At 45.7% G+C, this 16784-nt stretch overlaps 1 protein-coding gene across 1 annotated transcript in view; it reads left to right on the forward strand.

Annotated features, from left to right (window-relative positions):
• The window catches only part of trim36 (tripartite motif containing 36), a 129623-nt gene that overhangs the window by 25334 nt on the left and 87505 nt on the right, over nt 1–16784 (forward strand). The window contains 1 exon segment of the mRNA XM_084323357.1: nt 12110–12453. Coding sequence (XP_084179483.1) covers nt 12110–12453 — 344 coding nt within the window.

Raw genomic sequence — 16784 nt, forward strand, 5'->3', positions numbered from 1 at the left:
TTTTCTTTTTGGCCAATTTCAAGTCTATTCACAATAACTACTCATTCACAACGACGGGGGGGAAATGATTGTCGCTCCGTCGAAACCGTTCCAAGGTGGTGTACAGAGTGTTAATGTTTCTAGTGTGCCTGGCAAGCGGGGTCTGAAAAGAAACGGGCCCGTGTGTTTTGTATCCCAGGAAATGAAAACATTGTTGTCCGTGAAAGTAAAGGATGCTTTTATCATTTATTATTGCCAATTTCCTGGTGATCTCTGTCCCTAGTCCGTTCTATATCCACAATGGAGTCGTGTTGTCGGCTCAGTGGGACACAGTCAACAGGATTTGATCACTAAAGCCAATGATCCTTTCGTCCAGCGCGGTCGGAGGACACCAGAACAACAAGCTCTGGAGCTGGGAGGGGGATTTATCCTCAAATAAGGGAATAAACATCACCCGCGTGGTCATAGCCACCCGACGCCTGCTTCTCAGGCCAAACGTAAACAAAAGGGGCGGACCAGAAAGGGGCTCGTCTAAGAAAGGGGCGTGCATTGCCTAATGAGCAAAGAAGCCTTTGTGTGGGTGACGCAAACCCCAAGCAGCTGGCGCGAACGGCCCTTGGTCCGGTGCAAATAGCAACGAGGACAATTTGACAAAAAGTATCATATCTGGGATGGAATACGGAGCAGTCGCGGCTCCTCCTCCTCCTCCTCCTCCTGACCTGGTTAGAACTAAGTAACCATTCCAATGATTTTAATGATTTTTAAAGCTCTCGTCCCGACGTCGTCAGTCATCATCACTCCATCCCCTAATCCAGTCTGTCCTCTCGGATGGCACGATTCCGCTTGTTTTTAGGAAACAAAACAAAATAACTTTGACATGCTCTTTCTTTTTTGTCTTAACCACAGAAAAAAATGAGCTCTCTCTCTCTCTCTCCCTCTCTCTCTCTCTCTCTCTCTCTCTCTCTCCCTACCTGTCTTCACTGTCTGCCTCAGAAAGTGCCCCTGGGCATCAAAAACGGCTTCAAACATCCCCTCACAGAGCCCCATCCATTCATTGGGGGATATTCTGATTCAGGAAACGTCTGAATAGCTATCATTTTCACCCCACCCTTGATGGGATAAAGACAGGCTTGCGTGTTTTCATGCACACACACGGTTGGAACAAAGCGCGCCCATTAGCTCCTCGGAGGCGTTTCGAAAACTCTTAGAACACCAGTTGAGCCGGGAGGAGAAGGGAGAAGCGGAGAGATGTCATTAACCCGTCACAATATTCTTTTCATTCGCTCCATAAACACATATGGAGTCGCAGGTCGACGAGACAAGGCTCTCTTTCTGCTTACCTGGAGCTCGGGGGCCGAGTGCGTCGCTCACTCGCCCTCTTTCACCTCCCTTCAGTGGATTCTAGTATACGCCGTACTGGGTGTAGCTGGTGATGATGACTGTGTTGAATTAGTGGCTTTGCTAACCCTTCATATTTATACATGGAATTACGCTAGTGAGGCATAGGCTCTCATTCTCTGGGGGAAACCCCATGTACAGAAACGGACAAATAATATGTACAATAAAGAAATTAAGTATTGGAATAAAATTCGACATAAACTAAACCTTTTTTTAAATTGAGATGAATACAATAAAATAAGTCTCGGTGATAATATTGCGATTCCAGCGACATGTTCTCAATCACGTCGCTACGAAGGACGTTCATTGAAAGATGGGTTGGATTTCGAGTTTGAGATTAAATGCACACCTGCCGCAGGAACGGAGCCGGCCTTTTTTTTTTGGAACGGTCCTCGCTCCCGGTTCGACCCCCGCGGCGGGGGCTGTGGACCCCGCAGCACACCCCGCAGCACACAGCCTCCTCTCCAGGCTCCCTGAATGAGCTCATTCTTCCTCCCCCCGCGGCTGCATCTTGTTTACATTATGGGATATAAGCAGCGCTACTTGAGAAAACAAGAATCAGCCCGAACACTGAAGCCCAGTCAGAAAAGCCAATATCCTTGTCCAGAACGACTGCACCGTAGTCCTGGCCGGCCGAGGGTGGATTACTGTGTCCAAGTGATCTGCAGTAGCACTTTGGTTCATTTAACACAGGCTCTTATCTAGAGGGCCTTTAAACAGCAAGTGCATGAAAGTAACGTGAGCGACGCCGAGGCCCGTGAACCACTGGTGTTCCCTACTGGGTTATTCAGGGAGGTCGTTTCCATGTAATTGCGTTTTGAACAGCGGGTTAACAATACATGTTGCTTTGTGTGTTTTTAAGTATATTAAAGAGGGTTCTGAAGGACGTTATGAGCACATGTATATACCTCTCATACCAATTCCACCGTACACTACATTAAACTCTAAAACCCTCGAAAGGGTAAACCTGGTTGGCCGGGAGATCAGATTTGTTGGTCGCCGTGGTGACGCAAACTGTCCTCTTTTTGAACAAGCAGGGGATTAGGTGAAGGGAGAGGAGGAAAAAAGACTCGTCTAGGCTATATTTATCGGTCGGCTTGGACAGACCTTGCAGTGCCGAGAGGGAAAGGGAGGCGCTTACCGGAACTTAAATCAATAATTGTTTTTCTCTCCTCGCTGAGTTTTATGTTACTGGGATTCGAACCGAGCAGATTCAAACCGACATGCGCTCGGCATTCATTTTCTTTATGGTTGGCTCTTGAGAAGTGCACTTTCAAATGCCGTTTCAGCACGGGAAGCAGTAAATGCCAATTTATTTTCCAGCAGGTCTTTTATTAACAATCGATCTGCCGTCTGTGTTTTTATGTTTACTGCGACTAAAACCAAGCAGACACTCTTTTGTCTCTGCCATCTCTTATGGCTGATTTCAGCTTTGATTTAAAGGGGAATGTCATCCATTTTAAGAATTCACATAATGTTCTTCCTGTGCCCTAGGACAATTGAGTATGTTTGTGAACACTCACCGCTCTCTCATAAAGTAAAACGACTGAGAGAACCTTCTAAACGGTGATGTCACTGGCATGTGAAATCTGGGGCTGCTCCATAGATGATGTTTTTATCGAGTTCTCGCACCCAGATGGAACTTTTACTTCTGGTCCATACCTTCTAGCAATGCTAGAATATGAGCTTAATTGGGGTGTACTACACAGTCAGAGGCCCATTCCTTGTCTATGGAGCAATCCCATTACATCCCAGTGACATCACTGATGGGAAGGTTCTCTCTCTGCCCGTCTAGCTTTAGGAGAGAGTGATGCGTGTTCACAAATACTTACTGAACTGTCCCGGGGCACAGGAATAACATTATGTTAATTCAGGGGTTCTACAGGTTACGACTGTAGAAATCTCCATTTAGATTCCTCTTAAAGCGGCACACTGATCAAGATTCAAACGTGTTTTACATTGTGCATGTTTACTACAAGTCTGATTTCACATTCCATTTTGTATTTCTTTGCATAATCACTTGATGTAAATTTTTTTGTGTGTTTAAAAAATAATTGCCGTTAAGTTTTCTTCTCTTATAAGTTACTGCTTTTCTCCACCAATGAAAGTGTTTCAAAGCGGCCCCACGCCACTTGTCTTTCACATTGTTTATTCACGCACATTTATGCTTTTGTTTCATGTTGTCGGTCTCACTTCACTTTTTTCCCCCATTGCTTGCAGCCACAGTGAGAAGGTCGTTTGGAAGTCGAGGTAGACGCGGGCTATTGAGTAGCTGTAGTAGTGAGTACAGTGTTCTATAGAACCCCCCCCCCCCCCCCCCACCACCCACCTTTACCCCCTGCTGTGGACCCTAGTCTTCTACTCCTAATCTACTCAAATTCTACTCTTAGTAGTAGTCGACACTAATACTACACTAAAGGCGGAGCCTTTTCCACAAATATATATATATTACTGTCCCGTGACGAGGTCAGAGGAGTTTGATAATATTTACTGAGGAAGGCCAGATAATGTTGATATTTATGCAATTCGGTTTGTGTGGTGTGTTATAACGATGTTCTAAATAAGAAGTATTACAGCGAGAGTTAAGTAGCGGAAAAAGGTACTGCTGGGTACCGATAACGGATTCCAGCAACCGTTACCGGTAATGGTTCAAATGTGAATGGTACGCGACCCTCCTACTAATCGCAGTGTTTCACACGTCAAAGAGTCTTTCAGCCCCTCGTTGTAATTATACTCGCGACAACGTGTGCTTGGCATCCGAAAGATGACACTAATTCCAGGGTGCGATACGCGGCGAGGGATGTTTGTTACGCGGCGAGGGATGTTCCTCCTCGTTCTCCTCCTCGTCCTCGTCCTCCTCTACTCAAAGTTTAGTCCACACTAGTGCACAGATTCGTACCACCGCCGACCACTTCTTCGTACAAAGGTAACACTCATTTATGTGACTTTTTTTTTATTTAGGAAAAGTCACACTGGGCCGGGAATCTTTGACGCCTGGTTTAATGGACCTGTCTCAAACCCTGCCCCTTTTCTTGATCCTCCAATCACAACTGTCGCTTACCTCGGACAAACTTGGTTTGTCCGAGGTAAGCGACAGTTGTGATTGGAGGATCAAGAAAAGAGGGCAGGGTTTGAGATAGGTCCATTTGCACTGCTGCAGTTTATCCAACGCTGTGCCACGAACTCGCACACCTGACTCCGTCTAGTTCATGTGACTAGTAATGTGGGAGAGACTGCACTAATATTGATTTTTACTAAACATGCTGGACAAATAACTGAGCTTAGACTTTCACCCCTTTTCATCCATCGACATCTTCCACACGAACCCATTATTTACATTTTACATTTTGTCATTTAGCTGACGCTTTTATCCAAAGCGACTTACAAGTTATTATCTCTTATCTCTCTCTATTATCTCCATTATCTCTTGACATGGTAACGTCTGTCAGAAAGGCTGCTCCAATTATAGAGTTCTTCCATTTAAACGTACAAGAACCAGCGAGCCATTGTCGTTACTCTAACCTCGACTGAAAAGTCTTTCTCTACGATTCAAATGCAGGCCAACTGCCTGCATATCTCCCCCCCCCCCCCCCCACACACACACACAGAGGAGCCAGCATAACTTTGGTTGTAATTGTAGCAAAAGGTGTAGTAGTTGCATATGACATTATTTCAAGGCTTTTTAAAGTGTCTACTGAGCAGGAGAAGAGAGAGAGAGAGACAACAAGAACAAGCTGTTTTTGTTGCCAAACTGAATATTCTGTAGAATATTCTTGAAGGAGAGATGAGAGAGAGGGAGTGGGGAGGGAGGAGGGAGGGGGGGGGGGGGGGTGATGGATGGATGGATGGGAGGAGCGAGAAAGGATAGAAGGAGAGGGCAGGGGGGCAAATTGAGATTGAATAGACTGGGGACAAAAGTAAGTGAGGGAGGGTTGAGGATGTTGCCTAGGAGACGGAGTTGGACTGGCATTTCTTAATGTCCTCCTAATGTGTGTGTGTGTGTGTGTGTGCGGGTGCATGCAATGCTGGCTAAGCCCTGCGTTGATTCAGTAGACTACTTTTGTAGGGAAGCTACTGTAGGGAACAAACAGAGACGTGCACTGGGGGAATACCTACTGTATGTTTGGTCTTGCTAGTCTCTCTCTCTCTCTCTCTCTCCCTCTCCCTCTCTCTCTCTCTCTCTCTCTCTCCCTCTCCCTCTCCCTCTCCCTCTCCCTCTCTCTGTGTGTGTGTGTGTGTGTGTGTGTGCCCTTAAGGAGAAAACGCTGCACTGTGTGTGTTGACGCTTCAGCTGTAATTGGAAATGATTAAGTCTTTGAGATACACCTTCATTCTGAAGGTTTAGTTCTTTATGGTGAACGAGCCGCTCATCCGCTATCATTTTTGCGCTTTAAGGAAACCAAGGGAACAATTAATGGATTAATGGGAACAAAACATCTCTCTTTCACTCTTCCCATGCAGTTTTATAGAGTTCAGTTCAGTGAATTATTATTATTATAATCCTTTTTAAACAAATGCCATAATTATCTCTTCAGCCTTGAGATAGTCCCGTTCTCTTGGAAAACACACACACGCACACATAAATCATCCCTACAATCACGCCACCAGCATATCAGACTGACTCCTTATTTATTAGTAGATTCCACAAACTGACACACTGACATTTTAACAGAGTTTCTTGTGTTCCAAACTGTGTGTTTAGTTCCCTTTAATTAACTCTGACCTGCCCGTCTCGACACAAATAACCCAGTGAACCGGTGACACTCTCAGAAAAACGCCCCCAGATTTAGCAGCGTCTGCGCTTCTAGACTAGAATCTCAAAAGGGATTTTCAATCTTTAATGAATTTAAATCAACTTCATTCTTGTGTTTTTTATTTGCACCACGACAGGTAATGTAATTTTTTATTTTGAGATCACTGCAGATTCGCCTTATTTCTTGTAGGACAATATCCTCTTTCGTGATAAAAAGGGGAATGCTGCATCACAATGTCTGCCGTCTGCAGGTAGAGCTGCTCTCGCATCCCGATGACTCGGGCATTAGTGTCCTGAATGGTGATGCGGTTTCTGTTGGGGACGACGACGAGCCCCTCCCCTTCCTGGCCCGGCCAGAATGCAGCGATGACTCGTCAGTTTCTGCCCTGAGCACTCAACAGGATGACTCTGCTCTGCAGAATACCACACATACACACAAGCACTCTGGGAGTACTTCTGTGACACCTTGCTACCATATTATGTTCTCACCAGTGCACACACACACACGCATGCATTTAGCTGCAGGCATCTCTTGTCTGTCTTCTGTTCTTCCACCTATTTTGCAGACCAGTCGTGACACTAATGAATAGTCTCTACGTACACTGGCCCAACCCACACATGCACATACACGCGTGCACACGCGCACACGCACACCCACCCCTCAGGGCTGAGACATCCGGTCTGCTGCGACATCCATTAACCCTTTCACTGCCACACTACAGAAGGTTAACGGTAACCTTCTGTAGTGTGGCAGTGAAAGGGTTAACCTGCTGTTGTGCGGCAGTGAAAGGGTTAACCTCAAACGGAGACGTTCAGTTTTTAACCTCTACTTTCATCCGGCGACATCAAAGCGGATACTACTGTCACAGCGCGGGGGGTAGGCCTCAGTGGGTAAGCCTCAGGGGGTGGGACTCAGTGGGTAGGACTTGAGGACTAAGGAGGCACTGGAAGGTTTCCGAGGGTGTTTTTTAATTGAAAGATTATAAAGTTCAAAGGCAAAAAAGTCGGAACAGAGGGAGCAAACATAAGTACACGTGGTAATATTACAAAGGAAAAACACCTGGGATGATAACGGACTACAAAGAACTACAGGAAACAAAAGGGCTACAACTATGGGGAGTAGACGGGGGAAAACCTAGACGAGAGAAATATAATACATGACTAACAAAACCACCAGACTAAACAGGGAGACATAAATACACTAGAGAAAACCTGATGCATAGAAACACTAAACACACAAGAGAGAACAGAACAGGAGGTGGCAGAGACAATAAGCAAGAGACACAACAGACAGAGAGGCAGAGACGATGAGAGGGAAGAGACACAACAGACGGAGAGGCAGAGACGATGAGAGGGAAGAGACGGAACAGACGGAGAGGCAGAGACGATGAGAGGGAAGAGACACAACAGACGGAGAGGCAGAGACGATGAGAGGGAAGAGACACAACAGACGGAGAGGCAGAGACAATGAGAGGGAAGAGACACAACAGACGGAGAGGCAGAGACGATGAGAGGGAAGAGACAGAACAGACGGAGAGGGAAGAGACGGAACAGACAGAGAGGCAGAGACAATGAGAGAGAAGAGACTGAACAGACAGAGAGGCAGAGACGATGAGCAAGAGACGCAACAGACGAGAGGCAGAGACGATGAGAGGGAAGAGAGACGGAGAGCGGAGGATCAAATGTCCATGGGGACCTGGAGAGACGTGGCCTGGCAGGAGGGCCAGAATGTTGTACATTGTGTATTCATCTTCATCACCACTGCCACGGTCACCCTAGGTTCCAAGCCACAATACACATCGCTATGAAGAAGTCCAGTTTGGTATTCATGACGATCCCAGGGGGCAGTTGTTAAAAGTACATTTGTTCAGTTCTTGGAGTTCATCGTCGGCATCGGTTCACTTTCAGTTCAGTCGTTGTAAATGGAAAGACCATTTGAACCCTTTGCACTGAACCGTATAACTCCGTTTTAAAAGGTTTTGGACAGCCCAAGTATTTGCAGTTGTCGAGTCATATCACTTGGAATGTGAACAGGATAGTGTTGGGGAGTAGCTTCACTACATGCAATTAAACCTACGCCTTAGCTCGCCGGTAGTTCAACTAACTATTTAAACTACAAACTTAAAATAAAGGAGCACAACTTCGTATCGGTAAGTGGTTCTACTCTTACAATGGAACCGACAGGCCTGCTCTTTTAGAACGTTGTTCTGATCAAGTTGTTTTAATTTAAACAGTCTAAAAAAGTGAAGGTTCAAGATGATGATTTTTAAATTAACTTCTTTTTGTTGACCATTTTGAACTGTTACAGTTATACAAGGCACATGCAAATATTAACACTCCCTTGCATTTCTTCTGTGAAGAAACGAGATTAGATGTAGGGCTATTTAGCGTTGGTTCACATCCGACTGGCAGGCTGTTATTAAAACAGCTTATTAAGTAATTAAGTGAGCACTATAACTTTTGCACTAAACTCAATTTAATGTTATATTAAATCAGATTAGATTCTTTGAAGATTTGATTAGATAATATATTATTGCACAGCACAAGTACAGTACAACAAACTCTAACCAAGGGCGGCTAAGTGGCGCAGTGGGCAAGGCGCTCGCCACTAATGCAGGAGATGCTGGGTTCGAGCCCAGCTCTCGGCATTGCTACCAGCTTGGCTGGTCGTTCATACTAATACAATTGGCAGTATTAGGGGGTGGGAAGCTGGTGGGTGGGGATCGGACGTTGTGGACAGCGACTCCTACAGGTCGGTTGGTGCGCCTGCGCAGCAGAATCAGGAAGCAACGGGGGCGGCGTGACCCTCCCACGCAGACCCTCGCCGCTGAGAGATCGCGCTGTGCAGGTGAAAATATGCGACGGCTGCCTCCTCGTGTACCGGAGGGGACACGTGATGCAAGGCTTCGTCCACATTGCAGCCGGCCAGTGGGAGGCATGGCCTAACAGCGTTCGAGACAGGGGAGGGTAGAATTGGACAATACGAAATTGGGGATGGGAGAAAAATAGAAAATGGGAGAAAAAGTTGACTCCAAAAAAATGTTTATTAAAAAAAACTCTAACCAAAGTGCAAATCTAACAGTAAAGTGTGACTTCCTTTTGTATTATATTTAGGAATAATTTTTTATTGTTTTGCATATGTGTATAATTATGACCAATATTTAGTAGTTGCTACTTTTTCTAAGTAACTTTACTTGACAAAACATTATGTCTCCTGAAGGTAGCTTCAACCAGTGTGAAGTAATTGTTAAGCTTGCAGAACTATGCTTTCCCAACACCGGTTATATAATAAGAACGTAGTCAACCCCTGCTGTCTTTAAAATATAAAGGATCACAACACTCTTTACCATCTTTTACATAATATAGTTTGAAAACATTGCTCCTCTCAGAACTTGAAACGGAGTTGTGTGGATGGATCTGAGGTACACATTTATTTTCCAATGGTGGAGCGTTCATTGTCGATAATTTTTTAATAGGTTGGTTGATAAGTCTTTTAAAATTCAAAAGAAAATCGATGTCCTGAATTGATTGATTAAACCTGTGGAAGAATCCCTTTTGGTTGCAACCAATGGCTTAGTTCACACCTAAGTGAGAGGCCAGGGGATACGGCCCCCACCCCTCTCTCTACATAAGATTATTGTCTCCTTCTCTTCAGCCAAAGCTCATTTTTTACTATTAAACCTATTTTGATCAGAAGATCCGTCTACGATATATTTGATGAGGCAGGATCCACCACAAACTGATGTAAATCTCATCCGTCACCACTCATATTATTATTACTACCATCACAATCTTCAGTTCAGTGTTCTTAGTGTCAGACATCAACATAGAGATTCAACTGTATATCTCTGATGATCACCATCACAGCTTTAAGTTCTACCTTCATTTTCGACGGTGTGCGTCATTCCACCTGTAGACATCTCCACCTGCTTCTTCTGCTACCACTGCTTCTCCCCCACCTAGACCTGGACAAACATTCATGTCAAAATGTCTTCAAATATTTGTTCTACTACAAAAGCCGTTTAACTTCAAATTGGAACAGGAACCGGCCTGAAATGTGAAAATTACCACTTGCAAATGAAGAATTCCAGCACTCCTCATCTGTATTTCAAGTATTTGAAAGATATTTTTTTTGTCCAAGTCCGGCTTGCATCGTGTTGGTGTTTTAGTGACTTCAGTTGATGTTTTATACATTTTCTTTTGTGTGTGTGTGTGTGTGTGTGTGTGTAGTATACAGTCCTGCATCTGTGACGTGACTTGTTTTTCCCATGTCTTGTTACTATGCCGTTTTATTAGTAACAAGTTAAATGTTTCACCATGTCTATCCTTTTGAGTTTCTTAAAGCAGTATTGCTTTTAAGAGGCATTGAACTGGACAGATTAAATCCAAAAAACTGGTTTATTTGCTCAAAATCACCAGTAATAATTTTTTTTCTATTCATTATTTTGTTCATCCTTAGTTGAAACCTTAAAGGAACACGCCAACATTATGGGAAATCTTCACCAGAGTTGGACAAGGAGATGGATTTACTCTCTGTGCGTTCAATAGAAGGCTATCCGGCTGCAAGCTAACCTAATTTAGCACAAATTATTAGCAGACCAGCTATCATAGCTGTTCCAAAAACACCTCTCCCCAGAGTTTTAGGCTAGTGGTCCATATCTGCTTAATTTGCGCTAAGCTAGGCTAGCTTGCAGCCGGATAGCTTCCTACTGAACGCACGGAGAGGAAATTGGTATCCATCTTATTGTCCCGACTCTGGAGAAGGTGGTAAGCGCATTTCCCATAATGTTTGCGTGTTCCTCAAGTGATTTTACTGTTTCGTTAGCTATATTATTATGGTTCTGCACCATTATTCCTTTTATGATCACTGGTTTTCCATCATCATAAGAAGCTGTCCATCTCTCTGTCCAGATCACTGTAAACACCCATCCCATGTGACCGTTTGAATGACCAGCTCCTTGTTAAAGTACTGACCTTAAACCTTTAACTGCTAGGATGCAGTCTCTTCTCTTCCTTTTGTGTGTCTCGCCCATCCCTAGGTTCTATCCCAATAACCTTGACGTTTCTTTAATGACAACTGATTTATAAACGGTCTGGGTTGGCAGTTCTCGTGGCGCTTACCCCAGTCAGGTGGTTTTTGAATCACTTGTCATTAAGGAAAGGGAGTGAAGGAAGGAGACATGCTGAGGTCCCTTTCTCATCTTGTCAATAAATGGAAGTTGTGTCCACATTACATTGTTATGATCGCTGTGATATGCCATGGCTCTGTTTACTAAAAGCATTTTGGCCCAAACGCCAACTCATTTCCATGGCAGGCACATGAGACTGAGATGACGTTAATGCTAAGAGATGCTTTTGGGGTAAACCAGCTGAAAAACACGCCTGTAGACCATGGAACAAAGAATGTGGACACTTTGATATCATCACTAAAGTTATTGGGGGTGCGGCTGGGTACCGTAAAGGTCTAAAGCACTCCCCTGCCACCGCAGAGACTCTGGGTTCGAATCCAGCTGTCCTGCGTGACCTCCGGCTTGATCAGTCGTCCCTACGAACACAATAATTGGCAGTGTTCGCGGGGTGGGCAGTTGGTGAGGGTACGAGTCCTGGTTGTTGCAAACAGCGACTCCTACTGGTCGGTCGGGGCGCCAGTTCAGCAGGGAGGGGATCTGGGGGAGATAGTGTGTGAACCTCTGCACACGTTACGCTCTCCCAGTGAAAGTCCTCGCTGTCGGGTGAAAAGAAGCGGCTACCGACTCCACATGTATCGGAGGAGGCATGTGGTCGTCTACACCCTCCCCAGGCCGACGGTAGAGCAATGTGCGCAACGACCAGGAAGGGAATTGGCATAACGATGAAAAATGATAGAAAGACCAAAAAAAAAAAGGTTATTGGGGCGGGGTAAAAACCCCCCATTCCTCTCCTCTCCTCCCTCTCACCCTCCTCTCCTCTCCTCTCCTCCCTCGCCGCCGCCCCCGCCAGGCTCCATCTCGACCCCGGGCTGGCGGAGGGGCTCGGTGACCCCCAGGGTGACCACCATCCCGTGTCCCGGCTGCCAGCACGACATCGACCTGGGCGAGCGCGGCATCAGCATGCTGTTCCGGAACTTCACGCTGGAGAACATCGTGGAGCGCTACCGGCAGGCGGCGCGCGCCGCCGTCGCCATCATGTGCAACATCTGCAAGCCGCCGCCGCAGGAGGCCACCAAGAGCTGCATGGACTGCAAGGCCAGCTACTGCAACGAGTGCTTCAAGGTGCACCACCCCTGGGGGACCCCGAGGGCCCAGCACGAGTACGTGGGCCCCACCACCAACTTCAGGCCCAAGGTAGGTGTTGTTAGCGGGGGTATCGGTGTGTTGGAGTTAAGGCTCCGGCCGTGGAGGAAATGCTTTGTGCTTAGTTTAATTATTTTTTTTGGTTTTTACTGTCAAATCTATCATAATCGAGAATAAATGGTATTATTAATATATATTTTAACTCATTCCCCGCCAACGACGATTATACTCGTTATTTGATCGTTATTTCTTTTATTCGATATTTCTATTCATTACAGGCCCACTGACTCGGGTTAACATTGGGAATCGCATTGAGAATGCCTAGGTGCAATACCGGCCGCATCACGCTAGATGGCGGTATCGAGCACCATTTCTAACATTGTATCCTGGACTGTGGGACGGCCCCAGGTCTCGGGTTTCATTTCCCCTTCTCGGGCGAGGCGAACCGGTTGTCCCGGTTTTATCAAAGCACGTCAAATATCTCCGATCCATGGACATTGGATATACCAGATTGCGATCAAGAAATTGGAATCTTCTTTTTGGATTACTCCCGGCCACAGGTAAGGGCGATTTTATGTCAATTTTTGCTTGATTTTGCAATGCTTTTACACCGATCGGGCTGATAACCGTTTTTAGTGTTCAATGCAAATAATCAGAAACGACCCCCCCCCCCTTTCATGCATTCATGATGGAACATAATAGCTATGATCTAGGGATAATAGCGTATAAACCATGACATGGCAATGTGTACAATGGAATCGACGTATACTGCCATAACTAAGCATTTCATGAATTACTCTAGACCGCTCTAAAACCATACTTATATTCACCACGGTATAACATGGGAACGTATGGATGGAAAATTATCTCTTTTTTTGCATCTTGACCAGAAGAAACTCGATGTCAAATGACTATAGTATTGTATCCATGGCTATAATATAGAATGCCCAAGAAGGGACGACCCAGCACCCTCAACGACTACAGGCCAGTCGCTCTGATGTCACACGTCATGAAGACGTTTGATTGACTGGTCCTGCAACACCTCAAGCCCCTGGTGCGTGACTCCCTCGACCCCCTGCAGTTTGCATACCAGGCAAACATCGGGGTGGAGGACGCCATCATCTACATGCTCCACAGAGCGTACACGCACCTGGAGAAGCTGCGCAGCTCAGTGAGGATTATGTTCTTTGATTTCTCCAGCGCCTTCAACACCATCCAGCCGTCACTGCTAGCGGAGAAGCTCTCTGCGATGCAGCTTGAGCACAGCTTGGTGGCCTGGATCAAGGACTACCTCACTGAGAGACCGCAGTACGTCAGACTAAAGGATAGTCAGTCTGACGTACTGGTGAGCAACACCGGCACCCCCCAAGGAACTGTGCTGTCACCCTTCCTCTTCACCCTCTATACCTCAGACTTCTGCCGCAACTCAAGCGGGTGCCACCTGCAGAAGTTCTCAGACGACTCCTCCATCATAAGCTACATCACCGACGATGATGAGGAGGAGTACAGAGCCCTGGTGGAGAGCTTTGTGGGGTGGAGCGACAGCAACCACCTCCAACTCAACACCAGTAAGACCAAGGAGCTGGTGGTGGACTTCCGGAGGGGCAAGAAGAGGCCCCCCCCCGATTCCCATCACCATCCGAGGGGTGGAGGTGGTGGACTCATATAAGTTCCTTGGGGTACACCTGAACAATAAACTGGACTGGTCGGATAACACAGAGGCCCTCTACAGGAAGGGACAGAGCAGGCTGTTCTTCCTGAGGAGACTCAGGTCCTTCAACGTGTGCAATAGACTGCTGCAGTCATTTTACCAGTCTGTAGTGGCCAGCGTCCTCTTCTATGCTGTGGCATGCTGGGGAGGCTACATCAACTCAAGGGACACCAACAAGCTCAACAAGCTGATGAGGAAGGCTAGCTCCGTGGTGGGAGTCGAGCTACCTAGACTAGAGGTGATGGCAGAGAGGGGGATGAGAAGGAAGCTGGCTGCCATCATGGAGAACCCCTACCACCCCCTCTACGACGAGCTAGTCAAGATGAGAAGCTCGTTCAGCCACAGACTCATACCCCCCCGACACTCAACTAACCGCCTCGGACAGTCCTTCATACCAGCGGCCATCAGGCTCCACAACAGTGGGCAGCGACTAGCAGCCTCCAGGCTCCACAACAGGGGGCAGCGACTGCTGCCAGACATTGACCTAGGACTAATAGGAACCCAAGGAGGATAATAACACTACCTTAGGCATACTGCACCTTATGTGGATACTGTGATACTGTGAATAATGTATATTTCAGTGGATACTGTGAATAATGTATATTTCAGTAGATAGTAAATTATAACACTACCTTATGCATACTGCACCTTATGTGATACTGTGAATATATTTTTCAGTTAGTTAGATAGTAAATTATATTGACATTTGTTTACACTGCTTGTGTTGTTTTTACTACCTGTACCCCCCCCCCCCCCTTCCCCCATGCTGCTATGATGCCTGAATTTCCCCAAGGGGATCAATAAAGGAATATCTTATCTTATAGATTTAGCTCTACAAACAAGGTTCCACAAGGAAGCATACTAGGACCGCTACTGTTCCTAATTTATGCAAATGACATGTCGTCAGCTTGTGACTGCAACTTGTTCCTGTTTGCGGACGACTCAGCCCTGCTGGTCTCTGACAAGAACAAGTTACAGGTTGAAAAAACCCTCAGCTCGGAACTAGGCAGAATCTGCATATGGCTCGCTGATAACAAACTATCATTACACATGGGCAAAACAGAGTCCATTCTCTTCGGTTCAAATAACAAACTCAGCAAGACCGACGGCTTCTCAGTTACAGTGGGTGACAATATTGTCACAAGGAAAGATGAAATTACCTACCTGGGTTCCATCCTAGAGGCTAATCTCTCCTGTGACAAAATGGCATCCACTGTAATAAAAAAAGTCAACCAACGAACTCGATTCTTGTACCGGATCTCCTCTCTGGTAAACAAGAACACCCTGAAGACTCTGGCAGGAGCACTCATTCAGGGGTACTACGACTATGCTTGCACCTCATGGTACCAAAGCACCTCAAAGGCGCTAAAAACAAAATTACAAACATCTCAAAACAAACTGGTCAGACTACTGCTTGACCTTACTCCTAGAACCCACCTCACCCCTGCCCACTTTGACAACCTAGGATGGCTTAGAGTAGACGACAGAGTACAACAACTTGCAATGGGCCTGGTCTACAAGATACACTACACGACCAAGGTACCCATGTACATGTCAAAATACTTCCCAAAGGTCAGTGAATACCACGATCACAACACCAGAGGGAGCTCCACAAATCATGTTAAACCCAGATTCGGCTCAAATAAGGGACTAAACACGTTTCGCAATTATGCCACATCAATGTGGAACGCCCTACCCAAAGCTGTAAAGGAATGTGGATCACTACCCACTTTCAAAACCTCTCTCAAGGGACACCTACGGGAGACTGCAATTCAACACTGGCCCCTGTAAATATCCTAACCCAACCCCCTCCAATGTACAGTCATTTACCTAGTATGGTTTTGTCAATAGTTCAATGTACAATTTTGTTTGTTTGTACAGTGTCTCCTCCCCCCCCCCCCCTCAATGTACAGTATTACTTGTTTATACAGTGTGCCCCCCGGCCCCCCCCCCCCAACCACCTCCAATGTAAATTACCCAGTATGGTTGTCAATATCCCAATGTACCCAACCCCCCCCACACAACCTGCTCCAATGTACAGTTTCTACGTCAAATGTATATACTCCCTTTTCTTGACTCCTTCTGTATCACAAACAGTACTGTATTTGCAAATCTGGTATGTCATAAATGTATAGATGTAGCAGTACTGAATATCTGTATGTCATGTATGTCATATATGTCCTGATGAATTGAAAATGGGGGACCCTGATGTAAACAAGACGAAAGTCTTTCTCTGGTCTGCATCCCCTTAACAATTGTGTGTATTGAGCTGTACTGTATTGTACCCATTCTACAATCTGTTAATAAAGTTTTCAATCAATCAATCAATCAACTCCCATCGTTTACAGCCACAGGATAAAGCTAATAGCTGGCAGCCAATGAGTTTTAATGACTAATTATTTTACATTAAATTTTAAAATTTGTTCTACTTTTTTTCATAGATTCTGATGACGGAAATATATCTAATCTATACATTTTTCCAGGAGGTTTTAAACTTTTAATATAAATTTGCGCTCATTCCATGCTAATTTTACTGTATGCCTGTGTCTATTTTGTGTCTACATCACTGCTGCCATGCACCTTGGGCTGCAGTTCTTGTATGAAAGGTGCTCTACAAATAAAGTGTATTATTATTATTACACACAGACAGGACAGGCTCTTCTGAGCTGTA

This window comes from Notolepis coatsorum, assembly GCF_963971535.1.
Source record: "Notolepis coatsorum genome assembly, chromosome: 10".
Classification (NCBI taxonomy): Eukaryota; Metazoa; Chordata; class Actinopteri; order Aulopiformes; family Paralepididae; genus Notolepis; species Notolepis coatsorum.